The sequence below is a fragment of the Chiloscyllium plagiosum genome, unplaced genomic scaffold (assembly GCF_037043375.1).
Source record: "Chiloscyllium plagiosum isolate Xiang-an unplaced genomic scaffold, Cpla_swu_hap1 HiC_scaffold_19, whole genome shotgun sequence".
NCBI lineage: Eukaryota > Metazoa > Chordata > Chondrichthyes > Orectolobiformes > Hemiscylliidae > Chiloscyllium > Chiloscyllium plagiosum.
The window spans coordinates 4,681,796-4,703,204 of NW_028270157.1; the positions used below are offsets into that span (position 1 = coordinate 4,681,796).

Genomic DNA, 21,409 nt, shown 5'->3' on the forward strand with positions numbered 1-21,409 from the left:
GTGGCTGTGTGGAATGCTCTGCCTCAGAGTGCAGTGGAGGCCCAGTCTCTGGATTCATTTAAGAAAGAGTTGGATAGAGCTCTCAAGGATAATGGAATCAAGGGTTATGGAGATAAGGCAGGAACAGGAGACTGATTAAGGATGATCAGCCATGATTATATTGAATGGGTGGTGCAGGCTCGAAGGGCAGAATGGTCTACTCCTGCACCTATTGTCTATCCGGGATGCGGTGGGGGGAGAGAAGATGAGGAATCTGGTGAAATCAATGTTGATGCCATGTGGTTGGAGGGTCCCAAGCTTGAATGGACAGCTCTAAAGAGCCAGCACAGGAACTATGGGCCAAATGGCATCCTTCTGCACTATTAGATTCAATGAAATCAATGCTGTGCAGGAGAATGCAAGAACTAGAAGCTGGAATGGATAATTCAGTCCCGTGAATGTCTGCTCTTCCATTCAATACAATCATGGCTGATCTCATCTCGACCTCAACTCCACTCTCCTGCCTGCTCCCCATAACCCTTTACTAATTGAAAATCTCTCAAAGTTTATTCAGCGTCCTAGCCTCCACCAGGATTCCACAAATTCATTAAGACTTAGAGAAATAATTCCTCCTCACCTCAGTTTTCAATCTCCACCCCTCAGTCTAAAACCACTACCTCTTGTTCTAAGAGGAAACATCCTTTCTCTATCTACTTTGCCCATCCCCTTGAGCATCTCATGTCAAATCACTGAATCATACAGAATGGGAGCAGGCCATTCAGCCCATCAAGTCCACACCAACCCTCCAAAGAGCATCCCAGCCAGACCCAGCCCTCTGTCCTGTAACCCCTACATTTCCTATGGCTAATCCACCTAGCCTGCACATCTCTGGACACTACAGGATGATTTAACATGGCTAATCCATCCATCTTTGGACTATGGGAGGAAACCGGGACACCTACAGGAAACCCACGCAGACACGGGGAGAATGCCTGCATAGAGTTTGCACCATCACCCAAGGCTGAAATCAAACCCAAACCCCCTGGTGCTGTGAGGCAGCAGTGTGAACCACTGAGCCATCATGCCACCTGAACTGATCTCTTCTCATTCTGGATTAGTGGTGCTGGAAGAGCACAGCAGTTCAGGCAGCATCCAAGGAGCTTTGAAATCGACGTTTCGGGCAAAAGCCTTTCATCAGGAATCTCTTCTCATTCCCAAGCTTTAGCAACCATAGGTCTGAACTAATATAAAGCAAATATAAAGGCTTGGTCTCCCATTCAAAATTTACACCAGTGTCATTAGAAAATTTATGGTAAAAAAATTGCCATGTTTCATTCAATCCATGAGCCACTAAAGAAAAGTTCATTTACCTGGAATCTGGGGTCTCTCCAATTATTTCTTGCAATTTATCTATGAAATGCACCAAATCTAGAAGCCCTTTGACGTGCTGCATCAGTGGGTCCTTGTCTGAAGGAGCATAGCTTTTTCCACCAAGTTCTAAACACCTAACAAAGGATGTCGCAGCCTTGGAGGAGGCAAGCAAACACACACTGTTAAAATATGCAGTAGAAAAGAATTTGCAGTTTTGCAAACAAAAGGATAAAATGACCTTTAGCAATCTCTTTACAAGATTCACATGCATCGCAATGTCAACAGTCAAGGATTGGTTCTGGGCTGTAGCTTTAGTGGAAAAGAAACGATCCAACCCCAAGTAAGGGAATCAATCAAAACTTGTTTAAATTGCTTCACTATTGTAAAAACCCAAAAGGTGGTCCGCAGGAGGGAACGTCACCAAAAGTAGATAGATATTTTAAGGAGAAAGACAAAAAGGTTGGTCATAGAGGTTGATATTAAAGGAGAGTCTTGAAAGAGAGAAAAGGAGATTAAGAGATGTAGGGAGAGAATTCCCAATCCTAAGGGTCTCAGCATGACAATTATTGAAGGATCAATTGAAATTGGCTAGATGTTCGAGACTAGAATTAGACAAATGGAGATATTTCAGAAGAGTGTGGAATTTGAAGACATTACAGGAGGTAACCAGGAGCAAGGATGTAACTATATGAAAACAATTTTAAAAATCAATGCATTATTTAGCCAGGAGCCAATGAAGGTCAGAAAACAGTAGTGATGAATGAATGGAACTTGCTATGAAAGTTTGGATAAACGCAGAAGTTCAGATGGCTTTAAGTTTGTCAGGCAGTGGAGGATGGGAGACTGGCCAGGAATGTGTTTCAATTGTCTCAAAATATCAGGCAATGAGGGGATGATGAGAATCTATTCCAGCTCCTATAATGTTCTGAATAGCTCTGTCCCTATTTATGTAATTGAATAGTACTCTGGCAGCTATTATTAAAAAACACATCTGATTTTATTGCTGAAAATTCCAATCAAGTGAATGCTTGGTGTCAAATAATGCTCAAAAGATGTCAACCAGCTAAAGAACTTGCATTTATATAGCACCTTTCAAAATCTCAATGTTCCAATCTGCATTATAGATATTGAAGTATTTTTGAGGTGTTGTAATTATAAAATTATAGCACAACTGGTGCCATTTCTTTGATAGTGTTATGCAATATTTCAAATAACCTGCATTTTCCCCATGGCTCTAATTCTTTTATCCCAATTCCCTTTAGAATCTGACCATTGAATCTGCTTCCACTGCCCTTTGAAGGAGCACATTCCAAATCATAACGCATGACAATAGGGCAATCCCATTGTGCTACCAGTTCTTTAGTCAAATACCTTAAGTCGACATCTTCTGGTTATTGACCCTTCTGGCAGTGGAAGCTGTTTCTTTTTATTTACTTCTCCAAAACCCTGCATGACTTTGAAGATATAGATGAAATCACCATCTGGCCTTCTCTGCTCTATGTAGAGCACTCCTTGTTGTTGTACAGAATGTCTGCCAATGAAGTACCTTCTTCAATAGAATTGTCAACACAGCAACATAGGAAAGGTTTTCATTTGGTTTACTCATGGGATGAGGCTGGACCAGGGTTTGGTGCCCATCTCTAAATGCACTTGAGATGGGGGCAAATTGTCTTCTAGAAGTTTGGATTGACAATATGTAATGACAGCAAAATACTACAGATGCTGGAAATATGAAATTTAAAAAGTGTTAGAGATACTCAGCAATTGTGGACAGAAAATTGTGCAGTTATCATTAAGTCCAACAACGCTTCTGAGCTGTGAAGAAAAACTGTCTTTGAACTCGAAACATTAGGCCTGTCCCTCGCTCCACTAATGCTGCCAAACCTACCGAGTTTCTGTTCAGAAACCAGATGACTTGCTTAAGTGACGTTATTTAAGGAATTTATATTGGCAAAGGACAACAGGCAAAACCCCCCTATTCTTAGCCCGGACACAAGTGATTTTTTTTTAATTCATGAATGGGAAAATGGGCAACGATTTAAATTTCTCTCTCGACATGCCAAGTTTTTGAGTGTGGTGCATCCCAGAGTCCTCTGCATCAGAGATAAGAGCACTACTGCTGGGTCACAGTTGAGGTGAAAAGCCAAAGAGTCAGAGTCAGATGTACAGCACGGAAACAGACCCTTTGGTCCAACCCATCCATGCTGACCAGATATCCCAATCCAATCTAGTCCCACCTGCCAGCACCTGGATCATATCCCTCCAAACCCTTCCTATTCATATACCCATCCAAATGCCTCTTGAATGTTGCAATTGTACCAGCTTTCACCACTTCTTCTGGGGGCTCATTCCATACATGTGCCACCCTCTGAAAAAGTTGCCCCGTCCCCAAGGAAAAGACTTTGTCTATTTACCCTATCCATGCCCCTCAATTTTGTAAACTTCTATAAGGTCACCCCTCAGCCTCCGACGCTCCAGGGAAAACAGCCCCAGCCTGTTCAGCCTCTCCCTATAGCTCAAATCCTCCAACCCTGGCAACATCCTTGTAAATCTTTTCTGAACCCTTTCAAGTTTCACAACATCTTTCCAATAAGAAGGAGACCAGAACTGCACGGAATATTCCAACAGTGGCCTAACCAATGTCCTGTACAGCCGCAACACGATCTCCCAACTCCTGTACTCTATATTCTGCCCAATAAAAGAAAGCATACCAAACACCTTCTTCACTATCCTATCTACCTGCGACTCCACTTTCAAGGAACTATGAACCTGCAGTCCAAGGTCTCTTTATTCAGCAACACTCCCTACGACCTTACCATTAAGTGTATAAGTCCTGCTAAGATTTGCTTTCCCAAAATGCAGCACCTCACATTTATCTGAATTAAACTCCATCTGCCACTCCTCAGCCCATTGGCCCATCTGGTCAAGATCCTGTTGTAATCTGAGGTAACCCTCTCCACTGTCCACTACACCTCCAATTTTGGTGTCATCTTCAAACTTACTAACTGTACCTGTTATGCTCCCATCCAAATCATTTATGTAAATGACAAAAAGTAGAGGACCCAGCACCGATCCTTGTGGCACTCCACTGGTCACAGGCCTCCAGTCTGAAAAACAACCCACCACCACCACCCTCCGTTTTCTATATCCAAATGGCTAGTTCTCACTGCATTCTGTGAGATCTAACCTTGTTAATCAGTCTCCCATGGAGAACCTTGTCGAACGCCTTACTGAAGTCCATATAGATCACATCTACAGCTCTACCCTCCTCAATCCTCTGTCACTTTCTCAAAAAACTCTCAAGTTTGAGACTTTAAACTGTTTCTTGAAAAGTGCAATTTTTATTATTATTATTTATCTTTACCCTTAGAGAGAAGGTATATGTAAAATGTGGGGGAGAGCAGTGGTGTAGTGGCAATTTTGTTAGATAAAAATCCAGGGTGCCAGGCTCATGGTCTGGGATATGTTCAAATATCTCTGCTGCTTGTGGCACTTAAGCTTAATTTATGCAAAGTTATTCTCAGTGTTGGTGACGGTGAAGCTGTCACTGACTATATTAAAAATCCATCTGGTTCACTATCGCTCTTACCTGGTCTGGCCCACATGTGACTCCAGACCTACAGCAATGTGGTTCACTTTTAACCCCCCTCTGAAATAGCCTGAGGAAGGCACTCAATTCAAGGGCTATGAGGTGTGGGCAATTAAGGCTGGCCTTGCCAATGACAAACATTCCATGAAAGAACAACACAAAGTACATGCACTGGCACAAAGTTCTGTTCACATAATCACACACTGATCTACATCAGCTCATGGTCCAACAAAATCCCGATTTTAAAATTCTTTAACATTCAATCCTCTTCAAAGCCTCACCCCTCCCTAGCTCTGTATCACTCTCCAATCAAAAGGGTTTCCAATGTTAGCGAGTTTGGAGAATATTTGTAGCTCAGGTTGAGGTTCTGGATACAAGTTTGCTCGCTGAGCAAGAAGGCTCATTTTCAGACATTCACAAACATAGGAAATGACATCACCTATCCAAGGAAACCTAAACCTAAATAGAAAGTGGGCTGTAATACCAGCACTTCACCGGAGGGCCATTGATGTTACCTGGTATGGTGATGAAACGTCTGAAAACGAACCTTCCAGCTTACATCCAAGGTTTTCAATGCTCCTACACTCCACTAAGTCTAGCCTCTTGCATATTCTGCAGAGGAGATTACCTTCAGCCACTTCATGGCTAATCCTCGCTAAAGCTTGTGATAACTCTAAAATCTACCTCCTCAAAACAAACTTTTGACAACCTTTCCTACACGGCCGCCTGAGTGCTGTAAAATTCTCTAATTTAATGATCCTATTGTTTTTGGGCAGATTACACTTCGGTGAGGGGGGGAGTTTGACTATGTTACAGGCGACATAGGATTGGGAGGTGTTGATCAAAGTTAAAAATCACAACACCAGGTTATAGTCCAACAGGTTTAATTGGAAGCACACTAGCTTTCGGAGTGACGCTCCATCAGGAGACAGACACATACTGCAACCGACAGGGTACCCCTTGTTGTTCAGTATTTCCCAGGAGCTGAAAAGTTACGCCATGTGCTTCGTGACCTGCAACACATTATCAATGAGGGTGAGCACCTCACCAAGACCTTCCCAACATCTCCACTACTTGCCTTTAAACAACCGCCAAACCTCAAACAGATAGTTATTCATAGCAAGCTGCCCAGCTCTCAGGACAACTCCATACAAACCTGTCACAGTAGGCGCTGCAAGACGTGTCAGAGTGTGGACATAGATACTACCATTACGCGTGGGGACACCTCCCACCTTGTACATGGCAGGTATTCATGTGATTCAGCCAACATTGTCTATCTTATACGCTGCAGGCAAGTATACCCGGAGGCATGGTACATTGGGGAAACCGAGCAAAGGCTATGACAACGGATGAATGGGCACCGCACAACAATCAACAGACAGGAGGGTTCCCTCGCAGTTGGGGAACACTTCAGTGGTTCAGGATATTCAGACTCGGACCTTTGGGTGACCATCCTCCAAGGTGGACTTCGGGACAGGCAGCAGAGAAAAGTGGCCGAGCAGAGGCTGGTAGCTAAGTTCAGTACCCATAGGGAGGGCCTCGAACCGCACCGCACCACCGGGGGAATTTGTACTTGCAGGGTTACATTGTACTTTGCTCAAAAACTGCATGCATCCATGTAGATATCTGTTATCGCACTTTTTAGATCAGAATCAATCTAAACATCATGGCATAGACAGAGAACACAGGGGGCCAACACCTTCAACATATTGTCTAGCGATCACCATTGTTAACAGCTAACCCGAGAATGCAACTTTTTAAAAAGAAGGTTTTGTGATTTACACATGAAAGAAGTGAAACTATCACTGTATTCTAACAGATGAAAGGCTTAACAGAATCAATTTTTCAATGTATAATTTCAGTTACATCACACTGTAAATTTTTGCTGTAAATTCTGTGAGTTAGGATTGAGCCCTCCACTACCACCTGATGAAGGAGCATCGCTCCGAAAGCTAGTGTGCTTCCAATTAAACTTGTTGGACTATAACCTGGTGTTGTGTGATTTTTAACTTTGTACACCCCAGTCCAACACCGGCATCTCCAAATCTTGATCGAAGATGATATCAACTTATGTACGATTGAAAACATTGTTCATTTACCAGGTACAGTGATGTTTGCTTGTTGCGTGCTGCATGTCGCAGATCAGTGAAAGCAGTTTTTCCAAACCCTCGCTCAGGAACGTTGAAGATACATGCCAGAGCAAGGTCACTCTTCGAGTTCACCAGTAAGTGCAAATAGTCACAAAGGAGCTTCCTCAAAACCGGTGCCAACTGCAGTTTGGATCACAGCAATGTTAACAAAAAGAAAGTTAACAACAGTTGCACAATCAGAAAACAGAATAAATAGCTGCCAGAATTATACTGTGCAATAAATTGTAAAGCTAAGGAATGTTATTTAGAACTTTAAGAAACATGGATAGAGGGTGAAAAGATCTGCATTCAAAAAGGTTGAAACTCTGTGTAACCTGGGTCTCAGTGGGCAGCACTCAATCGGAGTTCAAATCTCACACAGACACCTCAGTACAAAATCCAATCGAACACTCCTAGTGCAGCACAGTGGAACCAATGCAAGAACAGAGGCTGGCTAGATCATAAAGGAAGCACAATGAGGAAGATAGGGGGACAGATGGAGGCACACCACCCAAAAAAGTGTTCATTTGATATTTGTGCAACACAAACTGTGTTAAATATTGGCGAGGTCAGATTTGAAAGTTCAGCAAGAAAGCTGCTCATGATATTCAAGTTGTTTTCTCATTGATACTCAATATTGAGTGGCTGATCTGAACAATTATTTAACTGGCCAAGACAGTGAGGAGTCTGAGGGCTTGCTCACACAATGGAGGACATTATACAAGCAATGTTCCAATTCATGAAAATTGAACTGACAGAAGTAGTTTGCTGTTTACTGAATCATCAGGCTCAACTATTTTTTTATTATAAAATCTAACACCTCTCCAAATTCTCCTTCTCAGGCAGTATGTGACCTCGATTAATATTGCATGTTTTCTGAATCTTTATTCAACCTTCTACATCTTCCTGTTTATTCCCCCAAGAGCTAGAACATTATATCCAACCCCTCTTTTAGATCCTGGGATGAAGCCCTTCAGAACCCATGCACTGGTCTGCCCCCAGCTTCAACAATTTACTCAATATCACTTCTCCAGTGATTGGGATTCTCCAGAGTTCCTCCCTCACCTAATTTATTGCTGATCTGGGATGTTACTTGCAGTCTCAGTAATGACGATTGATGCAATGTACCTTTTCAATTCATACTCCAGTTCTCAAAATTGACTTTATAGGATCAATGTTCACTTCAACTCTTAAAATATTTGTAGAAACACTCTTCGTTGCTGCCCAGCTTGGCTCTGGCATTTTAGTTTTCCCTCTACTCATCTTTTGGTCATGCTTTGCTTTAAGATAATCTGTTCATTTTCTTACTCGTCATCTGCATTTACACAATTGAAAGTAACAAAACTTGCAAAAGAAATCTTCAACAATTCCAAATCACAGGTGGTGGGTCTGTCCCTCCATGTTTTTCTTACAGAATAAATTCATTCCAACCTGTATGCACTGATATGTCCCTTTAACTGTCTGCCACTACACCTCTATTAACCTATTCTTTAGCCTAATTTACCCTAATACTTTAGCCAGGCTTTGACACCCTCCTAATTGCCCTGACCTAATTTTTACCCAATGACCTCTCCTTCAAATTGAATATAGAACGCACTCATTTCATGGTCATGGTAACTGGGTGCGCAATCACAATGAGATCATTAATTAATCCCACTTTATTGCACCATACCAGGTCAAGTTTAGCTAGTCTCTGGTCAGCTCCAGAACATGCTGCTGTATGAAACTGTCCCCAAAACATTGTGAAATCCTCATCTGGTTTTCCTTTGTCCATCGGACATTAAATCAGGAGTGGCATAATGGCCCAGTAGTTAGCACTGCTGCCTCACAGCACCAGGGAGTCCGGTTCGATTCCAGCCTCACGTGGTTGTCTGTGTGGAGTTTGCACATTCTCCCTGTGTCTGCGTGGGTTTCCTCCGGGTGCTCCAGTTTCCTCCCACAGTCACAAAGATGTGGGAGTTAGGGTGAATTGGCCATGTTAAATTGTCCATAGTATCCAGGGATATATGATTCGGTGGGTTAGCCATGGACAATGCAGGGTTACAGGGATAGGATGCTGTTCGGATAGTTGATGTGGACTTGATGGGCTGAATGGCCTGTAGGGCTTGTATATTACTGGGCCTTTCAGACACACTCCTGTCAGTTATTTCTTCACACTCCATCCTATCTTGTGGTTAGTTAGGGCACCTGTATACCACTCCTCTAAGCGACTTCTTCTCTTTATCATTTCCCATTTTCACCTACACTGTTTCCACATCTTACTATCCTCAATTTGGGCGATTCCTCTCTATGTGGGTGATTCCTCCCTATGTGCAAACACCATCAAAAAGACCCACTCTGTCACCTTCTCCCAGATTGCTTTCATTCCTAAATATACTGTACTCTTCAAGATTTAGGTCACATTTAATGCCATCTTGCAGCCATGTGTTATGGACCATACCACCTCAAAACATTTTAAAGGTAGCCTGGACCCTAACTTTTTCTTATTTTAAAAAAGTAAAAGTGACATACAGTGTTCTAGATGCAATGCAACTGGTCAAGTTACTCTCCATTAAGCAAAACACAGTTAAAATACAAAGAGGAATTTAGAACAACAACTATTGGAAAACTTAATCAAATAATAGTTACAGCAATTATTACAAAGTAACTGTTCTAAATAGTAACATCCCACAAACACACCCCTTGGTGAAAAGGCAAATTCAGACATTCTCACATGCAATTCTCCAATTCAGGAGGAAAAGAGAAAATTCAGAGAAAATAGCAGCCAGGAGACATTGACTGAAGCTTCCATCCAGAAACCCCAAAGGCTTCTGATGTTACTGAGAAAACCAACTTCCCAAAACTCTGGATTGGAGAGAGCCAGCCACACCCATTCAGCCTGCTTAAAAAAACCCACAAAACCCAAGGTGTCCCAAATTGTTTACTTTTAAGAGAAAGCTCGGCACCTCTGCCTTGCAACTGGTCTTCAAAAGAAACACAACAAGGATAAAATAACCTCTTAAAGAGTCAGCATCGTCACACATGTCTCTACACAACCCACTAGGCTGCATTCCATTTCTATTTGTGCTCTCATGATATGTATTCTGATAGAGCTTTTAGTTTAATTCTATTACTCCTTTGGTAAAGTCTAACCTTCTCTGTTGGCTGACTCATCGATTCAAACTCATTACGCCATCCTATCATACTCTGTTTAGAGAGTCATGGTATCATACAGAATGGAAATAGACCCTTTGGTCCAACTAGTCCATGCCAACCTTGTTCCCAAACTAAACTAGTCCAACCTGCCTGCATTATCATCATTTCCTGTACAAAGGTTTAAGTTTGTCGCTACTTTCTCATTTTCTACACACTCCCAAATCTGATCCTTTGCCTCCAAGAGATTGAACTGGAGCCTCGCCTTGTCAGACATTTACCAGCACTTATTCAGAGAAATGTACATATAGTTTAAAATGTGCCTCCTATCACAAGAACCACAGTTGCAACCAAACAAAAGCAAAATACAGGGGTTACACAGGACTTTAAAGAAAAGTAAAAAGTATTAGAAAAACTCAGCAGATCTGGCAACTAATGGAGGCACAGAGAGTTTACGAGTTCTGAGCGGTAAGGTGTTCAACAAAGTTCCCCATGGGAGACTGGTTCACTAGGTTAGATCTCAGGGAATACAGGGAGAACTAGCCATTTGGATACAGAACTGGCTCAAACGTTGAAGACAGAGGGTGGTGGTGAAGGTTGTTTTTCAGATTGGACACCTGTGACCAGTGGAGTGCCACAAGGATCGGTGCTGGGCCCTCTACTTTTCATCATTTATATAAATGATTTGGATGTGAGCACAAGAGGTACAGTTAGTAAGTTTGCAGAGGACACCAAAATTGGAGGGGTAGTGGACAAAAAGGTTACCTCAGATTACAACGGGATCTTGATCAGATGGGCCAATGGGATGAAGAGTGGCAGATGCAATTTAATTTAGATAAATAAAGGGTGTTGCATTGTGGGAAAGCAAATCTTTGCAGGACTTATACACTAAATGGCAAGGTCCTTGGGACTGCTGCTAAACAAAGTCCTTTGAGTGCAGGTTCATAGCTCCTTGAAAGTGGAGTCGCAGGAAGATAGGATAGTGAAGGCGGCGTTTGGTATGCTTTCCTTTATTGGTCAGAGTATTGAGTACAGGAGTTGGGAGGTCATGTTGCGGTTGTTCAAGACATTAGTTAGGCCACTGTTGGAATATTGCGTGCAATTCTGGTCTCCTTCCTGTCGGAAAGATGTTGTGAAACTTGAAAGGGTTCAGAAAAGATGTACAAGGATGTTGCCAGGGTTGAAGAATTTGAGCTATAGGGAGAGGCTGAACAGGCTGGGGCTGTTTTCCCTGGAGCGTCAGAGGCTGAGGGGTGACCTTATAGGAGGTTTATAAACTCAAGAGGGGCATGGATAGGATAAATAGACAAAATCTTTTCCCTGGCGTGGAGGAGTCCAGAACTAGAGGGCATAGGTTTAGGGTGAGAGGGGAAAGACATAAAAGAGACCTAAGGGGCAACTTTTTCATGCCGGGGGAGAGGGGGGGGGGGGGGGGGGGTGGTGTATGGAATGAACTGCCAGAGGAAGTGGTGGAGGCTGGTACAATTGCAAGATTTAAAAGGCATCCGGAAGGGCATATGAATAGGAAGGGTTTGGAGGGATATGGGCCGGGTACTGGCAGTTGGACTAGATTAGGTTGGGATATCTGGTCGGCATGGACGAGTTGGACTAAAGGGTCTGTTTCCGTGCTGTACATCTATGACTCTAGTACGTTGGGACTATCAAAAGCTGCCAAAGGAGTCGACAGTACCCATTTGATGCCTCACCTGAGAAGTGATTTGTGACATCATGGGTACGCAAGTGCAGTGACAAACTGCTCGCGAACAGTACAGATCACAAGATGAAAAAACTTGAACTGATTAAGGCACATAGGTTGCACTGCACAGGATGTTCGCTCAGCAGGATCAACATTATTTGAAGTTAGAGAGTCCATTAATCAGGAAGTAATGGCAGGGAAGAAGCTGTTCTCGAACCTGGTGATGTGTGCAAGTTTCTGTTAAGAAGGCATACGGTGTGTTAGGTTTCATTCGTAGAAGGATCGAGTTCTGGAGCCGCAATATCATGCTGCAACTACACAAAATGCTGGTGCAGCCACACTTGGAATACTGTGTACAGTTCTGGTCCCCATATTTCGGGAAGGATGTGGAAGCTTTGGAAAAGGTGCAGAGGAGATTTACCAGAATGTTGCCTGGTCTGGAGGGAAGGTCTTATGAGGAAAGGCTGAGAGACTTGGGTCTGTCCTCATTGGAAAGAAGGTGGCTAAGTGGGGATTTGATAGAGACATACAAGATGATCAGAGGATTAGATAGGGTAGATAGTGAAAATCTTTTTCCTAGGATGATGACGTCAGCTTGTATGAGGGGGCATAACTACAAATTGAGGGGTGATAGATTTAAGACAGATGACAGAGGAAGGTTCTTTACAGAGTGGCAAGGGCGTGGAATGCCCTATCTGCTAATGTAGTCAAATCAGCCACATTAGGGAGATTTAAACAATCCTTAGATAAGCACATGGATGATTTTGGGATAGTGTAGGGGGACGAGCTGAGAATAGTTCACAGGTCGGCACAACAGAGGGCCTGTTCTGCGCTGTGTCGTGCTATGATCTACATCTTCTCCTTGACGGCAGAGATTGTAGGAGAGCATTACCAGGATGGGATGAGTCTTTGATGATATTGACAGCCTTTCCCTAGCAACAAGACATGTAAGTTGATGGGAGGTTAGCTTCCCTGATGGTTGGGCTGTGCACACCACATGCTGCGGGCTGTGCACACCACATGCTGCGGGCTGTGCACACCACATGCTGCAGTTTCTCATGATCCTAGGCAGATCAGTTGCTGCACTGGGCTGTTACACACCCGGACAGTATGCTTTCAATGGTGCATCTGTAAAAGTTGGTGAGGGTTTTATGAGCCATCTGAGGAAGAGGAGTTGTTGTGCCCTCTTGACTATTGCATCAACAAGGGAAGTCCAGGACAGGCTGTTGGGTATCGTTACTCCGAGCAACTTGATGCTATTAACCTTTGCTCCGTTGATGTGGATGGGGGCATGTCCTCCTCTTGTCTTGGATATTGCACTGACGACAAGACAAGTGTTAGCCTTGGTTATGAGTTTCTAACTCAGGAAAGTCAGCTGAGCCAAGGACACACTGGCAGGTCATCAACTTTCATTTTGTTTCTATTCATCACTAACATTTTGTCCCTAGAATATTCTCAACTTTATCTAACAACCGATTCCCACCTCATCCTCCCTTTGACCTGAATCCCCCTTTGTTTCTCTTGTTCTTTTTGTCAACCATGGAAAATGTTCTCAGTTGCAAGATGACCATTAAGCTGAAATAAAGTCTAAGAAAAAGTTTGTTTCGCAAATAATGTTACTGTCACCTTAGCAATGGTTTGATGACTCTCATTGGCTGGAGAAGTGGGAACTGGAGAAAGGGAATTCTCCGATGGCTTTGCAGTACCCAACAGGAAATTCAATAGCTCCATCTGAAAACAATTGCAATGAATTACTTAACCATTAAAAAAAAATTAGCAAAAATCAGAAATAAAAATAATTAATCCCTCTCTGCTGCTTTTTCCACATAGACTAGCTATTTTCATTTCACCTTTCAATTGTTTTATTAAATGATCCAAAATTAACAACCATTCAGCACTTTCCAGGGAAATAGTGGAAAAGTGATCAATTTCAAATGTTTCAGCAAAGTAGCTGCGGTTCAATTCTTGTCAGTCGGGGAGGCAATGGCATAGTGAAAACCATTAGCCTAGTAATCCAGAGGCCCAGGCTCTTGCTCACAGGTTCAAATCTCAGAGGCAGTAGAATTCAAAACGATTCAATTCATCAATCTGGAATATGGTCTAGTCTAAGGAACAGTGAAAAAATAGGATTATTGTCATTAACACTTGCCAGGTCTACATGTGATTCCAGATTCACAGCAGGATAGCTGACTACTGCCTGCTGTCTGAAGTGATCTCACAAGCCACTCAGCTCAAGAGCATTTTGAAATGGCCAGAAATGCTGGCTTTGGCAACACCACCACATCAAGGAAAATTCGGGTGCATTGAGGTTTAATGTTAATTTGGGAATTGCATGCTAGTCCAGTTAACCTGTTCATCTGGATATTTGCATAGCCCCTTGAGACACCAAGGACATTCCTCAGTGTTTTACTGCTAAAGTACTGAAACAGTAACATCACAGTGGGCTGTTTTAATTGTGTTTATGGAGATTGCGAATCTTAACCAAGAAATCTGCCATATTCAGAATGAGACATTAAACTGCGACTCCAACTGCCCTCTTCGATGGATGTAAAAGATCCTGTCATGTTTTTTTTTAAAAACATTTTGTTAATTTCACTTGTTGTGACAGGGCATTGCTGCATTCTTGAACCACTGTAGAACAAATGCTGTAGGTAAGGTAAAATGCACTTGGGGAGTGAATTCCAGGAATTTAACCCAGATGATAGTGAAAGAACTGCGGTATATTTCCAAGTCAGGATGGTGAGCACTTAGAGGGGAACTTTCAAGGGGTGGTGTTCCCATGTATCTGCTGCCCTTGTCCTTTGAGATGGGAGTGGTCATGGGTTTGGAAGGAGTGGTCATGCTGTCTGAGGAGTCTTGCTGAATTACTTCAGTGCATCTTGTAGATAACATACACTGCTGTTAGTGAGCATCAGTGGTTACTATATTGAACAAGACCATGAAGGTTTGTGATGTCCTGATCAATGTTCATACTAAAAAAAACACTTTTACACAGAAACAGTCCATTAGGATCAAAACTTCCACAGCAGCTACTTATGTTCCACACACACCTCCTTCCAAACTCACCCAATTAGCTTGTTTACCTCATTTCTTTCTCTCTAAGTCTCTCAGCTTACCTTTGACAATATTGCTGCAGGATCACTTTCAGGTTTTAACTTGGCACAAATCTTGTAGACATCAATCAGGTCCACAGAGTTATTTTTGCTCAGAAAAGCCTCATATGTTTCTCGGACTTTCTTGTACCCATCAGGTGCCACATCAAGCTCACTCAGCGACTCCAGTTTCTCCCGAAGTAAGTGTTTCCAAGACAGGAGCAGTTCACTCAAGGTAACACTGAATTCCCCATAGGACTAAGGAGTCAGTGGAAAACAAGGCATAAACAGAAATTATAGGCATGATGTTAAAAACAAGAGGAAGATGATTCAAAGAAAGTTAATAAATTGAAGAGGAGGAGGCTCAACAAGCAAATGTTTGATCCCAGATAACTGGAGCACAATCCAATTTGTGGGAATCTTTCAATGTTAAATTGGGAATTGCATGCTAGCCTAGTTTACCTGTTCACAGCTGTCAACAATGGCTTACTGGGTCCTGTCCTTGCTGGGTCAGAAGGCTGGAGTCTCAAGATCCCCTCCAATGACTTAAGCACATAATCCACATTGAGGCTGCACTACCAAGTGAGCCATCTTTTGAATGAGGTGTTGAATGGTGGCTCTACCTACCACCTAGGACAGAAGTCTAACAACCATAACATTACCTGAAAGAGAGGGTGTCCCAAGCAATAACTGCCTCTCAACCAATGACAAAGCACATTGCTGTTCATGGAATCTTGCTGCATCTAAATTAGTTGTATCATGTCATTAAAATATTGATGGCACAAGCAGTACTTAATTGACTGTACATGAGAACTAGGAGCAGGAGCAGGCCATCTGGTCCTTCAAGCCTGCTCCGCCATTCAATACAATCATGGCCTCTGCTCCTGCCCTCATAATAACCCTTAAATTCCTTCATTGTTCAAAAAAAAACCGATCTTAACTTTAAAGACTAAAGACATTTACTAAAGTAGCATCAACTACTTCACTGGGCAGGGAATTCCATACTGTAAACTGTTGAGACATTCTGAAATGCACTATACAAATGCAAATCTTTCTTTAAAGATAACTCTGATAAACAATCCCACAAACAGTAGTCAGTTTAGACCAGTGAAACGGATCAGCAGTCCTGACTCCTATTTTCAAAATGTCTGAATTACAAAAAGATAAAGGGAAATTTACTTTTCAGGTTTGAAAGGGAATAAGAGGTTATTTAACAATTTAAATATTAAAACAGAATTGAATTCTGAGTTGACAGAATTTGAGCGACCTGCATGGATACAACTCCAGGTTGCTTTAGCCTTCTAGATACTGCCCATCATGAGGCTTTACATAAAGGCGATTCTTGTCTCAGTGCCAATGAGCTTATCTGTTCACAGATATTGTAAAGAATATTGATCACTATCACAGCTCCCCATCCACTGATAAGAACGCAAAAACTAGGAGCAGGAATAGTCCATCTGATCCTTCGAGCCTTCTCTGCTATTCAATAAGATCATGTTGATCTTTTCATGGATTCAGTTTCACTTACTCATCTGCTCACCACAATGCTTAATTTATTTTCTGTTCAAACATCTATCTTTGTCTTAAAAATAGTCAACAAGGTAGCCTCAACTGCTTCACTGGGCAGAGAATTCCACAGATTCACAACTCTTTGGGTGAAGAAGTTCCTCCTCAACTCAGCCTGAAAATAAGGGGGTGCCAATTTTGGACTATGCCCCTAGTTCTAGTTTCACCCACCAGTGGAAACAACTTCCCTGCTTCTATCTCATCCATTCCCTTCATAATTTTATAAGATTTCCCCCTCTCTTTCTACTAAATTCCAATGAGCATAGTTCCAGTCTACTCAGTTTCTCCTCATAAGTCAACCCTTTCAACCTAGTGGACCTCCTCGGCACTCGCTCTAGTGTCATTATGTCGCCTTCTCAAGTTGGGAGACCAAAACTGTACACAGTACTCCAAGTATGGCCTCACCAGCACCCTATACAGCTGTGGTATAACTTCCCTAGTTTTAAACTTCTCCATCTCTCTTGCAATGAAGGACAACATTCCATTTGCCTTCTTAATTACCTGCTGTACCGGCAAACCTTTTGTGATTCATGCACAAGAATACTCAGGCCCCTCTGCACAGCAGCATGCTGCAATTTTTCATTGTTTAAACATTAGCCCATTTTGCTGTCATTCCAACCAAAACGGATTATATTGTCCATCTACCCCAGACCAATGTCCATTCACATAACCTATCTATGTCCCTGTACAGACTCAGTGTCCTCTGCACACTTTGCTCTACAACTCTTCCTCGTGTCATCTGCAAACTTTGGCACACTACATGTGGTCCTCAACTCCATGTCATAGAGATATACAGGATGGAAACAGACCCTTCGGTCCAACCCATCCATACCGACCAGATATCCCAACCCAATCTAGTCCCACCTGCCATCATAGTAAATTGTAAACAATTGCAGTCCCAACACTGATCTGAGGCACACCACTAGTCACTGTTTGCTAACCAGAAAAACATACATTTATCCCCACTCTTTGCTCTCCACAGTGTCTTGATAGTACGTGATTGATGTTAAATGTTACACCATTGCGTAGATCATGTCATTAACATATTTATTCTCAAATAAAGTTCTGAGAGTGACCATTTTGCCTTCATGCCAGTGCCAGCTCTTTAAAAGAGCTATCAAAATTGCCCTACTCACTATATCTGCCTCCAGAACCACACAATGCCTTCCTTTTCTCCCTTGAAAGCCCACATTTTTGGAGGGTCCCAGCCCTGGCACCATCCTGACCACTTCTACAGTTCGAGGTCTTGATACCCTTCTTTTGAATTCTGTTATCATCCAGAATATAATGGGAGCAGATTCAGTGGTATTTTCCAAAACGCAACACTTGGTGTCAATAGTATCTTTTAATTTGGGTTTGGGTTTCACCTAGTCTATGAAATCCTTTAACCCCACACCCCACTTGCCCCTAATTGCCCAAACTGTCAAATATTGAACCAATGCCTTAAATTGCCTCATACCGTGTGCCTTTCTCAACAAGTCATTCAACATATTCACTATACTGGACATAAATTATTTCATTGTGAATTGCCCGTGCACTGACACTACTTCCTGAGTCAATGTCAATCTCAAATGATTATTAATGGGATATAGAAGGGAGATTTGATTGATGTTTTAGAACTTTAAAAAGGAGTTGATTAAATAGCTGGAGATTGTTTCTGAGTCCTCAGTTTGGATAGTCTCAGACTTAGTTTTAACATCAGGCTGAGCTATTCAGAATAGCATTGAGATTCTCAATCACAGAACTATTATGATGCATAGAGAAACCATTTGGCCCATTATGTTTGCAACAACTCTCTTATCTATCACAGAGGCCAGGAAATCAGCACTGTCTCGAAATCCTAGCACACTATTTGGATCCAAAAGTCCTCTTGAATGATTCAATTGAACCTGCCTCCGCCACATTTCCAGGCAGCACATTCCATACCCTAACTATTCAGCTGTATGAAAAAGTTTTTCTCACAACCCTTTGAACGTATGCCCTCTCGTTCTTGTTTCTTTTACTCTATCCAGACTGCCAGGGATAGGGTGCACTTTAAATTTCACCATGGACCCTAGTGGGATTTGAATCCATAGCCTCAGCATGCTATTCTATGTTTGAAGGCCGAGAATGTTACACTGCAGTACAGGCCCTTTGGCCCTCGATGATTCCACAGGTCAGTGTAACAATCTGAAGCCCATCTAACCTACACATTCCATTTTCATCCACATGCTTATCCAATGACCATTTAAATGCTCTTAAAGTTGGCGAGTCTACTACTTTTGCAGGCAAGGCATTCCACATCCTTACTACTGAGTAAAGAAACTACCTCTGACATCTGTCCTCTATCTATCACCCCTCAATTTAAAGTATGTCCCCTCGTGCTAGCCATCACCATCCGAGGAAAATGGCTCTCACTGTCCACCCTATCTAACCCTCTGCTCATCTTCTCTGTCTTAATGAAGTCACCTCTCCACCTTCTTCTCTATAACCAAAACAGTCTCAAGTCCCTCAGTCTTTCCTCATAAGGCCTTCCCTCCATACCAGGCAACATCCTGGTAAATGTCCTCTGCATCTTTCCAATGCTTCCACATTCTTCCAAAATGCAGTGACCAGAACTGTACACAATACACTAAATGCGGCCGCACCAGAGTTTTGTACAGCTGCAGCATGACCTCATGGTTCTGAAATTCAATCCCTCTACCAATAAAAGTTAACAGACCATATGCCTTCTTAACAACCCTATCAACCTGCGTGGCAACTTTCAGGGATCTATGTGGACTTTGGCTTATCCATCTAGTAACATTACCACCAAATAGGAGATATATCTTTGCACACGGGGTGGTAGAAATGTGGAATTCTCTGTTACCAAATGCAACATGCACAAGCTCAATTGATACTCCCAAATTGGAGAGGGAAATGCTTTTCCAAGCCATGGTTTCAAAAGGCTACATAGAGATGTACAGCACGGAAACAGACCATTCAGTCCAACCCGTCCATGCCGACCAGATATCCCAACCCAATATAGTCCCACCTGCCAGCACCCAGCCCATATCCCTCCAAACCCTTCCTATTCATATACCCATCCAGATGCCTTTTAAATGTTGCAATTGTACCAGCCTCCACCACTTCCTCTGGCAGCTCGTTCCATACCTGTACCACCCTCTGTATGAGAACATTGCCCCTTAGGTCTCTTTTATATCATTCCCCTCTCACCCTAAACCTATGCCCTCCAGTTCTGGACTCCCCGACCCCAGGGAAAAGACTTTGCCTATTTACCCTATGCAAGTCCTTCATAATTTTGCAAACCTCTAAGATCACCCCCTCAGCCTCCGTTGCTCCAGGGAAAACAGCCCCAGCCTGTTCAAGACAAGATGAATAGATGGATTTTGGACCCAGTCAGCCAAGACTTTATTGACAGGAGGATTAAATGGCTTCCTCTATTGTAGTTCTATTCTATTAATGATTTCAACTCACCTCTTTGTTTATTTCAGCTATAGCAAGCTGCAGAACCATAAGCATATTATCGGCACCACAAATGGTCATTCTCTCACGCTCCAGTAACTGGCACCAGCCTTTCCGGAATTTCCTTATCAACTGTAATACTTGCTGCTGAAGAGAATCCATGTCTCTGTGTGACAGTGAACAAACACCAGGATAAATTATGCAAACATCTAGAAACTCAAGACGCTGTTTAAGATGTTCTGAGTTTATTTTTAATTTATTCTCAAGATGGGGGGATCACTGACTAGGCCAGCATTTATTGGTCATCCCCAGTTGCCTAAAGGCAGATAGGCATCAAGCGTATTGCTGTTGGCCTGGAATCACATGTAGGCCAGATTGGGTAGGGATTGGAGATTTCTTTTCCTGAAGAAGATTAATGAAGCAGATGTGTTTTATGACTAATGATTTTGTGGTCATCATTAGTTATCGAGTTGAAGAATTAATGTTGTGACAGGCATATCACAGGGGTATGTTGGAGTATTTTTTTATTTAAATATTTGGCTTTTATGCACAAAACAATTATTTTCTAGAATGGGATTGTAGAAACATTAACCAACCAATTAAAAGCCAGAAACTGCATTTAACAGGAAACTTTGCACAAGGTTTCCATTAGACATTTGCAAGAGGAAACAGCTTGCATTTATATAGCATTTTTAATGCATTTAAAGTGAGATAATAAGTAAGTGTTAACCGATGGAGACAGGATCAGTTCAATTTTCCTTTTCATCAGCATGAATGAGAAAGAAATTTTAACATTACATATAGCTAGCTAATCTCCAGTGGCATTGGTCATAAACAATTTGAAGCTATGCTTAAAACTGTAATAGGAATTAAACATGACACTTGCAGAAATTTGAAGCTAAGTTCCAGCCTTGTAATACTGTACATTATTGGCAAGTTTCCCATGGTGTCAAACCCTGTTTTATAATAAATCAGCGAAATACAAACTGGGAAAAGAGTTACACAAAGCAAATGTGACACTTACCAGAAGTTAATTCTAACAAAACTTTGATCGTATGGAAGAATGTGAAATATTATATAGTTTCCTTCCCCATGTACTGTAGTCTATTTGGCATATCATGCATGGCCTGGCTGTTTTGAAAGAACAATCCACTTAGTCTTCGACAGAAAGGACAATTGGCAGTGCATATATTTCTTTTGAACTTTTCTGTTGAATCTGTGGTGCATATGACATCAAGCTAGAAACCATGAGATCACCATTATGATCCAAAGATGTGGGTTCAGGTTCCAACAGAGCCAAAGAAAACCATTCAATTCAATTAACTAAATAAATCAGGGATCAAAAAAGGTTAATCTTATTGACTATCAGATTGCCAGACTCCCATCTGGTTCACTAATGTCCTTCGGGAAG

The 21,409-nt window shown here is 42.2% G+C and overlaps 1 protein-coding gene across 1 annotated transcript in view; it reads right to left on the reverse strand.

The window, feature by feature from the left end:
• Positions 1 to 21,409, reverse strand: part of parpbp (PARP1 binding protein) — a 48,907-nt gene that overhangs the window by 23,339 nt on the left and 4,159 nt on the right. The window contains exons 2-6 of the mRNA XM_043708752.2: positions 20,011 to 20,164; positions 15,013 to 15,246; positions 13,523 to 13,627; positions 7,039 to 7,209; positions 1,350 to 1,504 (exon numbers count right to left, since the gene is read on the reverse strand). Coding sequence (XP_043564687.1) covers positions 1,350 to 1,504; positions 7,039 to 7,209; positions 13,523 to 13,627; positions 15,013 to 15,246; positions 20,011 to 20,160 — 815 coding nt within the window. The 5' untranslated portion in view covers positions 20,161 to 20,164. The remainder of the gene's footprint in view (positions 1 to 1,349; positions 1,505 to 7,038; positions 7,210 to 13,522; positions 13,628 to 15,012; positions 15,247 to 20,010; positions 20,165 to 21,409) is intronic.